At 34.4% G+C, this 10,143-nt stretch overlaps 3 protein-coding genes across 3 annotated transcripts; all 3 read right to left on the bottom strand.

The window, feature by feature from the left end:
- Positions 1 to 758: 758 nt before the first annotated feature.
- Positions 759 to 6,589, bottom strand: LOC106618196 (cytochrome P450 6g1). The gene is made up of 4 exons (XM_014235839.3): positions 6,458 to 6,589; positions 2,088 to 2,560; positions 1,235 to 2,026; positions 759 to 1,179 (listed from the first exon to the last, which is right to left on the bottom strand). The coding sequence occupies exons 2-4, from the start codon at positions 2,550 to 2,552 to the stop codon at positions 877 to 879; spliced, it is 1,560 nt and encodes a 519-aa protein (XP_014091314.3). The 5' UTR covers positions 2,553 to 2,560; positions 6,458 to 6,589; the 3' UTR covers positions 759 to 876.
- Positions 6,590 to 7,083: 494 nt separating this feature from the next.
- On the bottom strand, positions 7,084 to 8,923 carry LOC106618210 (probable methyltransferase-like protein 25). Its single transcript, XM_014235858.3, has 3 exons — positions 8,540 to 8,923; positions 8,283 to 8,480; positions 7,084 to 8,218 (listed from the first exon to the last, which is right to left on the bottom strand). The coding sequence occupies exons 1-3, from the start codon at positions 8,921 to 8,923 to the stop codon at positions 7,289 to 7,291; spliced, it is 1,512 nt and encodes a 503-aa protein (XP_014091333.2). The 3' UTR covers positions 7,084 to 7,288.
- Positions 8,924 to 8,943: 20 nt separating this feature from the next.
- On the bottom strand, positions 8,944 to 9,872 carry LOC106618211 (protein LTO1 homolog). The gene is made up of 2 exons (XM_070109238.1): positions 9,462 to 9,872; positions 8,944 to 9,369 (listed from the first exon to the last, which is right to left on the bottom strand). The coding sequence occupies exons 1-2, from the start codon at positions 9,483 to 9,485 to the stop codon at positions 8,944 to 8,946; spliced, it is 450 nt and encodes a 149-aa protein (XP_069965339.1). The 5' UTR covers positions 9,486 to 9,872.
- Between the last annotated feature and the right edge of the window lie 271 nt (positions 9,873 to 10,143).

Genomic DNA, 10,143 nt, shown 5'->3' with positions numbered 1-10,143 from the left:
AGAATAATTTATGATCTCCTCTCAACTTCAATGTCCCACAAAGTCATATTCTGCTACAATATCTGAGTATATGTTCCAAAAGTTGTATACTTCGTGACAAATACGTAATTGTTGAGGAAAAGCTCCGTCTATCAAGTTATGGGTCTTCTACTTTTTATATGAGGGTCACATTAAATATTACACTACTTCCAATCAGAAAATAATTATATATTTAAAATTATTTTAAGAGCTTAATTATATAATTAACCAGCTTTAGGTTATGTATGATAGTTTTCTCTCCGACAGTTGAAAGGAAATTGGATTAGTTATGCTAGGTTTTGAGTGTTATTTAACCCTAGTTTATAAGCAAGAGACAAAATCTTAAATATCAATAGTTTGCTGAAATCTTTGAAGGCTAATGGAAGGTCTAATCCGAACTCTGACTTCTTTCAAAAATGCAGCAGTACCAAACTCCCGTCCAAGTGATTTATGTTAATCTAAGGGTATAGTAGTCTTAACCCGGCACCGACAATTTTATTGGTCATAAATGTAATGTGGAAATAAATAGGCGTGGCTAGAGGAAAACCAAGCTCACACGTTAACATAATTTTATGTTTTAAAAAGCTCGTGCTCCTTGACCTTTTCGGTTCACATATTCCTATAACAAGGAATAGTTCTCGACATATAAAAACGTCTTTGTAGACAACATACAAACTTATATGCTCTTCTGCTTTAAGCTTGAATTACAAACATACAGGGTTAGAAAGGTACAACAACAATTTGCCATTTATAATCCATATATTTTAAACACTTTTGTGTTTAATTTTTATTAAAAACAAAACTTATTTTAAAATATTTTTTAATTATCTCGACATTTTTCGAAATTATTTCGAACACTCATTGTCTCGAATTGCGGTCATATCGTTTGTCATTGACAAATTTTAAGTAAATGCTTGTTTTATGACTTAAAAGTATGGACAGTGGATCGAAAATGATTTCCGCCGGTGTTTTCTCACATGTGGCCACGTAATGATTCTTCAATATATGCACCAGACCCACCTTAGACTGCAGTAAACCAATGCGGCTACCAATACAGTTACGTGGTCCATTGCCGAACGGAAAGTAGGTCATAGGTTTATGGGTTTTCTTATTCTCGGCGCTGAAACGTTCAGGATCGAAGGTGTTCGGGTTGGGCCAGTACTAGAAGCGGGTTGAAAGTAAAATTTTTTAAATGTTTTGAGAATAACTAACTCACCTCGGGATCACGCTGTATGCCGAAGATTGGTACATAAACAGACATGCCGCTTGGCATTGTGTAATCGTAATACGGTTTAAGATCGAATTGCTTTTCACCGTCGTTTGGCAGATGTTCGCGATCGAGAAAAGGTAATACTGGATATAAACGCAGCACTTCATCCACAACCATACCCAGATATGGTAGATTATTGATAGTCTCATACGATATTGTACCCTGCTCAGCTAGGAGAGCTTCACAAATCTCATTGCGCAGACGTTCTTGCAAATCGGGCCGTTTCGATAACTCGTATAGCGCAAATGTCATTGTTGAAGATGACGTCTCAAAACCAGCTGAGAAAAATACCGCAGCTTGTGCTGTCAACATATCCTGTAACTTGGTATTATACTCGCCTTTCGCAACAGCCTCTTCTTTTAGGCTCAACAACACATCGATAAGATCGTTACGTGTCGCTTTGCTCTCCTCTCTTGATGACATTACATGATTGATGGTGCGACGTAAAAATGAGCTGAACTCCGGCGTAAAAACTTTAATGCGCAATGTAGCGACCCACTTCGGAAAGAAAAAAGCGACGAAGAAGTCAATGGCACGACCGAATGTAAAGGTTAGTAATTTTCGTCCTTGTGTGCGGAATTCGCCTTTTGGATTTACAAGACTATTAGCTTTCACACCAAAAGCGATGGTGGCAATCATATCGGTGGTGAAGAGTGCACAAACCTCTTTAACTTCGGTTACGAAAGCGTCGTCAGTTTTCGCATACGAATTCAAATGGGCTTCCAGCTCCGTGCCGATCTATAGACCATTAAAAATATATATTAATGCATAATTAAGAAACTTTTATGGGTGTACTAACGTCAGTCATTAGTGGATACATTTGTTTGATCTTTCCCGTTGTGAAAACTGGCGTAATTTTCGTTCTCAGATCCTTCCATTGTGGATTGTTTATGAAAAACAGATTATTCGAACCCAAAGCATCATCGTGTGGATCACAGCCGGCTGAACGATCGGAGAACTTTGAAAACTCCTTAATTAGCACCGTTTTTATAAGTTCCGGTTCACGTAACACTAACGCTGGCCGGTTGAGTACATAAATGCCGACTGCCGCAGCCTTTGACATTCTAGCATCTTTATAAATGTCGGATAGATATAGATAGAAACTATTCCTCATTGTAAACAAAACTTCCATATTGCCAATCAGTGGCAATGGCGTCATATAGGGCACCTTATTGCGTCTCCAGTAGCCATATGTGTAACGGCACCAAATGTAGACCAGCGCCAAAAGGGTCGCCAAGAGGCAAGCAGTATCTACCGATAGCATTATACGCTCTATATTCGCAGAGTATAGGGAAAATATTTAGAGGAGAGAGATAGAGAGTGAGAAAGAGAGAGAGAGAGAGTGAGAAAGTTTTTTTATATAGAGAGTTATTAATACAAACAATCTATTATTATTATAAAAGTCGGCTATTTTGTTAACAGTTCACCGACTTGTGCATGGCAAGTTAGCAACACCGAAATCCACTTAAAATTATAACAGTAAATTTGATTTGTATTTTTGTGGATCTTTGCTTTGCGTAAAAAAATCTCGCGTATCATTTTTTTATACTCTTGTAACATGTTACTACAGAGTATAATAGTTTTGTTGACCTAAACCTAATCGAGATATATGCATATTGAGTTAGGAGTTGAAATTCAACTGACTGTCTGTCCATCCGTCTGTCCGTACGACAAAGTTTTAAGTTCCACATGACTCTTTCACTTTCCAACAAACAAATCAAGCACCAAAAAACGCATCGAGTTAACACTTTGCCCGAATAGTGTCTTTAAGATGAGTGACCTAATAACCGATAACTGTCAAAATCGGATTACAACTATTCAATCCCGCAAATACCGAATATGTGAACCCCAATTGCTATTGCGAAAAAATCTTTTCCTGCTTATACAATGCCCTCTGTCAAATATGGGTAGAACCAGATCAATACATTCTTTAGCCCAGCCCCTCTTAGTGTTAATATAAGGTTTTGCCAATGCTGGAAAGCAAGTCCCGGCTTTCATGCTTGCAAGTTGCAATAGTATAAAATGTTCGATTACACCCGAACTTAGTGCTGCCATACTTGTTTCTATATAATTATTGCTTTCTATTTCTATACAAAACTGTCTACAATTGCAAGCCGAAAACGAAAACTTATTGTATTAACATTTGAATATTTAAAAATGAATTTGGGTGCCTAGCAGCGCTTCGGTGATAAAAAATATGGACTGAAAGGTTGTATAAATCTTTTGGTTTTTTCCATAGCTGCATGATAATTGAAAAATGTTTTTGTTATTAGATAAGCTTCATGAAAACAAATATCAAAATAAATAGCTGATAAAATCGATACTCAATATTCTGGCAGTGGAGTTAACTCTACTTTGTTAACACTACTTTTGATATTGGACTCTATCTTCGGATCAACAAGTAATTGCCGCGTTATCTAGGAATGGGCTTAAAATAGCAAACTATTTGTAACCGAAGTGTTGTTAGTGACGTCATAGTCGACATATCACTTTAACGAAATAAATTTAACTTATTTTTAGGGTTAATTTGCGGGCTGACTTCGAGACCTGACCAATCTGCTATACTCTATTTGTAGACTCTAAAAACCTGTGCTCAATAAAATTACATATAAGTTCCGATCTGCGGAAGATTCTTTTGAGAATTGGCCACGCATGTGATCTTGTGATTTGATTGCATTAGACTGTTTTTCGTGAGAAAACGTCAAGCCAATGTTCTATGATAATAAAGCCGAAGCAAAATTGCACCGACAGCATGAACTTTATAAGACGTGGCTAGTCATTCTCTAAAAAATACGCTTTAGAAGAAATTCTATATACTATAATTGATGCGCAATTAAACTGCAGGATTAGTAAGTGCCATGTAGAAAAAAAAATGCAAACTCGTTTGAAATAAATGATTTTCAAGAAGTATTTAATTGCCTAAAGCACTCGTCGTTAATATAAGTAGCTATAAAAGCATAACATACTAGTATTTACATACTTCAAATATAACGTTGTTTATAATTGACTAGATTGTGCAAGTAATCTCGCTAATATCTTTTCCGTATAATGATAAGAAAATGAAAATTAGATTAAACAATTATACAATACGTTAGTAATATAATATAATAGTAATGGCATGTGCCATTAGCCCCATATGAAGCAGCGATTGCACGTCGGGTGAGCTGATACATTGTAAGAACGTGTGCTTAGACCTTATTTGGCTGGGTCGGGACTGTTTAATAAACAATGCTTAGCTAGTTCTCTCATAACGTGCTACAACCAATAGTTCAAAAATATATGAACATAGAGTGACTATAAAATGTCCAAAAATATGTATAAATACGAAAATCAGCTTTTTGAAAGTTTACTTCTGAGTTTAATTTACGATTCATGATCGTTATTAGAAAGCTTGTATTTAATTTTACATTTTAGATATGTATATTTAAAGAAAAATACTTTTGTGCCTTTTTTTAAGAAAGGTGCGAAAATTGCACATAAAAAGTATATATATTAACTCTTAAATACATAAATATTTCCTTTAGAATTTTACTAACACCTTTGTGAACACTATTTTACTTGTAGCTAATAAAAATTAATTGGCAACGCGATAAAAGTTAATTGTGTTGTATTGTAGGTTTACTTTATTGTTATTTTTCGCTATAATACTACATATTTTTTAGCATTATTATTTTATGTTATTTTTTTAATTTGTTTATTGGTTATATTTTGAATTTTCTAGTTAAATTTTTTTATTTTGTATAAACACACCTTGATTTTCATTATATATGTGTGTATATAATAGCCTGTACCTAACCTAACTTAACTGTGTAACGCTCAGAAGGAAATGTCGTAGACACTATAAAGTAAATATATGTATATATAAATGATCAACTGAGTCGATTTAGCAGTGTTCGCCTGTCTATAAATGTTATACGCGAACTAGTTCCCCAGTTTTTGAGATATCAATCTGAAATTTTGCACACGTTCTTTTCTCCTCAAGGAGCTGCTCATTTATTAGAAACGCGAATATCGGATCACTATATGCTATAGCTGTCATACAAACTGAACGATCAAAATTAAATCCTTGTATTGTAAAATTTTGTATTTGACAAGATATCGTCACGATATGCAACATGTATTATTGTCCAAGCCAATGCTACAATCTCTGAACATATTGCGCAGATCGGAGCACTATAGCATATAGCGGCCATACAAACAGATCGCACAAATTTTATTAATTTTCGCATAATCAAATAATATTGTATTCACTAAATTTTCAAAATATTGAATTTTATAAATTTATAATTTTGCTCCAATATTGTCCAAAGTATATACAATTTTTAAATGCATATTTTATTTATAATTTTATTTTAAAAAGTAGAAACTCTAAAAATTTTTCAAGCGCATTGCATTATTATTTATGTATTTATTTATTATTATTTAATTATAACTGAAATTTTACATTTTTTCTAAATTTTCGAACAATTCAAATATTAATACTTTCTTCATAACAAAAACGTTTTTAAAGCATAGTGATGCATTTTTTCTTCTAAATGTTAAAAATATAGATATTATGAGTTTCACATAATTTGTGAATGTTACAAAAATTTGTCCACAACAATTGTTTTTTTCTATCAATTTTCCTTTTATAAAAATAAATTACTTTTATAAGCTATAAATTCAAAGTATTTTTGTAAGCGCACTAAAATATTCTTAATTTTATTTCATTTTTAGCAAAAGTTAAACATGCTTCTAAATTTTCAAATACTACATTAAAAAATTAAATTCTTTGTGTTTTGAAAATTTATTTTTAACAGTAAATTTATATTTCTTCTTAGTGTTGCAACAATGCACTTTATACCATAATTTTTCACACTAAAAATTTGCACAAGATATAAAAATTTATTGTTTTTTCTAAATTTTTTAAATTTAAATTTAATAAATTATATTTTTTTCTATATATGTATAATATTTTTTGTTGCAAAATTTTATTTAAATCACACAAAAATTGTAAATGTAATTAGAAGTTATTCACAGTTCTTTTACTTTAACCGTTATTTATTTTTAATTTTTTTTTAACAAATTCACAGTTTTCTTTACTCCTCAACCAGTAAATACTTTTAATGTTATTTTAACAAATAAAATTTTCCACTTTATTATTTCGCACAACACTTGTTAGATAGATACCTTTAGCAAAATATTATTTATAATTGCGATTTAAATTTCTAACGACCTTTTGTAACGCGCTTCCACAGCAACACTAAGTAGACGACTCCCACAGGTTTGCGCTTTTATTCTGTGCCGGCAGCGCTACAATAACAATATTAAAATATACGTTCTAAGAGAGTGTTAAATGTACATAAGGAAGTATGTAAGCATGTGTATCTAACTACGTAAAAGTGTTATCAAAATTTCGCGCAAAGCAAAATTACATATTGAATTTACAATTTTTCATCTATCTTACAGATATATGTATATATATATATACATATATATATGTCTATTTACATAGTATATGCATACATAATATCTATATGCACACATACATATGTGTGTAAAATATTAATTAAGATGTGAATACTTATTAATTAGCATTTTGTTGCCAATACGCGACCGCGCTTCTAATTTCACCGGCGCGCAATTGTGAGTCGTAAAACATTCTCTCGTAATCACAACACTACTCGACGCCTATATACCTCTACATACAATACATATACACATGTATGTGCGTGTGTGCTTGATGTTAAATCAACAAACTTACAAACTATTGCTGTGTAAACGCTACTACAACACGTAATAAATAAAACATTGCATTTTCTCTCTACTATCAATCAAATTGTCGTATATGTAAATAAGAATTTATTAGCACTGTGTAAATATATAAAACAAAGCAATAAAATATGATGTAACATACAGTTAATTATCAACAAGCGGAGTCTTCCAATCCTACCGGCTTAGTGTAATTATATAAAAACATGCATGTATGCAAGCATGCAAGCATAGAATAAATCAAGGTCGTCAGCTAGCCGCGCTTTTCAAAGCGATAATGCCGAAACGTCGCGGCGATATTACTGCATCGAATACCGCCACCAAATAGCTCTCCGCATAACCTAACTCCTTCAAGTACAACAAACGATCCAGCAATATGAGGCTTTCTATAACTTGCGCAAAGCACATACGTAGCATATAGTATAAATGCATGTAATGCGCATCGGCCGCGTATTGTTTTTGCACATTATCCACAATAGCTGTGTCCCAGTGCAAATTGCAATTTTGTGTCGTCGCGAACTTTTTACAACATAGCGCCACATACTCATTAAAATTAGCATATTTACGCACTTTACCGACTTGCAACTTTTGCCGCATTTCTTGGGCGGTATCGCAAATCAGAACTTCAAGTAGCGCACGATAGTAGAGTGAAGTGTTCATGACGCTGCGTTCGCTGGTGACGCGCTCGAACGATTGTGTGGCCAACATGCGTGCATTGCGACCGAGCGTTAAATGTTTGTCGCGCAGAAATTGACTCATTGGGAAACCAGGCGTTTTTTGACGTGCGCTAATCGTTTCATTTTCAAAAAACTCCGGTGAAGCGTATTCCTCTTGCAGCAGGTGGTAGCAGCAGCCGATATTACAAATCAATCTGCATTGTGGCTGTTCGTGAAAGAGGCGCAGGCAGGTGGTGGCCAAATTGCCGCAGGTGTGTAGACCGGTTAAACAGATAGCGCTAGTGTGGGTGACTTGCGGAAATTGCTGTTGCAAGAGTTGTATAATATTCAAGTCGGTTGTAATAAATGCAGCTGTGGTTTTGTAAAGCATATCTTTTTCGTTCGCATTTGCAATTGTTTCAGGCGTGAAGGTAGCAGGTTTTTGCACATTTTTGCTACGACGTTTAGGTGTTATGCCTTGTTGTTGTAATTCTGCGCGCTTTACTAAGCCATTCCAAACGCGCTGTTAGTAAAGTTAATAAATTTGTTTAAAGCTGTTTACTTGTTTTATGAGTAAAATGAAATACCTCTAACTTGCGATTGCGTTGCAAAGCATTTTCGGTGTTCAATTCTTGAAAGTCAATACCCAGCACGCGATGCTTGTACTGTAAGGCAAGACGTGATGATAAATAGCCTTTGCCATCGCCCGCATCAACAATATATACTTCTGTGTTGCTCGATACACTGTGTATTAAGCGATCGATCAGCGCGGCTGTTATCTCTACCTTTAATACAAAGATAAAATATATATTTGTTCTCAAAAATAGTTAAGCCAACAACAAACCTCATGTCGTTTCTTCTCACTCATAAACTCTTTAATTGTCAAATTTTGCGCGTCATCTTGCACCAATCCCAAAGCTTTATTCAACTGCTCCATTGGCGTCAGTATATCAGTGCTTTTATCTAAATAATATTTTCTACAGTTTGCCACAAATTGCTTAACACCACTAAATTTGTTATCTCCATCATTATTTTGCCAAAATACTGTCTCAATGCAGCTTTGTACGCTTTCCACATCAGGCACTTCATGTTTTAACTCTGCGGGCACATAATTTTGCCAATGCTTTTCTGTCAAATAGCTAACCATATGGCAGTTGACAAACTCCCAATGTGGCTGCATGAAGTGTAAAATCTCCTCCAAGCACGCACGTATTTGGCTGCTACTCATTTCTTCAGTTATTGTAAATTTTAAAAAGACAAATCTTTAACTTTTTCTGCCACACCACTATTACTGCTGGCGTCTTTTACTTTTTTCGTTGTCTTTCCCACCTTGCCCGCTGTCAGTATACGTACACGTTTATATTGATTGCGTATACTCTCCACCATGCCAATTATATCGGCTTCGGGATTATTATCACGTGGAAACTGATCTATGCTGGTACGTAATTGTTGTAACGCACGTTGTACTTTTTCAGTATGTTTTTGTTGTTGTTGTGCCACAACAATGCCATAAATTTCACCTAATTCCTTGCCAAGTTGTATGCCCTGCTGGTAGCCTAGTTCATAACCTTCTTGTTCTCCACGTGCACGACCCACTTCTAAACCTTCATGGTAGCTCTCTTGCCCTATATTTTCCTCTGCTAAAAAATTTTTGTCCATCAAATCATTGAAATCCTGTTCCGCAGCGGCCATAACAAAAAAGTAGAAATTTTAAAGGCGTCTAAAATAAAAATGATTTGTTGGCGAGTAATGCACAAATTACTTACAGCTGATTTTGATGTATGCTTCATCTTCAGCTTAGCGCAAACTATATATTCACAATGGTAAAATGGGAACACAGAATGTTGTGTGTTATTGTGAATATGTTGTTAGTATTTCAGCTTGTGCAAATACAAGCTTGTCAATAATAAAAAACTTCAAGCAAGCTCTTTATCGGTTAAGTCACTGTTAAATTGCTCAACGGCCCTACCAGCGCTTTGTGTTGAAGTTTCTATGAGTTTCTTCAGATCAAATTGGTAAATGTAATTGAATCTCTTGTACGTGTGTTTATTCATTCCTTATTTACGCCAAGGGCTTATCGGTTGCATGGTTTATATGCGTTAGTTTCGGCGCTAATTCTTTAAATGTATTGGAGTTTTGGTAGTCGTTACTTGCTGACTTATTTCTGAAAGAGATACCAATATTGCCGTTAGATCAAAGGCAGTTTTGTATTTTTATAGACGAAGGGAACAAGTTGTATCGATGGTCGAAGCAAAGGGAAAACGATTTTCTGAATACTCAGTTTGAGAGACATACCAGACATTAATTTAGTATGTTTGATAGGTTAATCGAGTTTTTAAACCAGAGAACTTAGAATAACTGCTCGGAAAGAATGCTCGGAATTTTTCAGCTTTATTAGTCCAATCGAACATCACACTAAATTCAATTTGCACCTTCTCGTTCTTCTAA

Source organism: Bactrocera oleae, chromosome 4, assembly GCF_042242935.1.
Source record: "Bactrocera oleae isolate idBacOlea1 chromosome 4, idBacOlea1, whole genome shotgun sequence".
Lineage (NCBI taxonomy): Eukaryota > Metazoa > Arthropoda > Insecta > Diptera > Tephritidae > Bactrocera > Bactrocera oleae.
The sequence above is the reverse complement of the archived record's forward strand: the minus strand, read 5'-3'. Positions and strand labels throughout refer to the sequence as shown.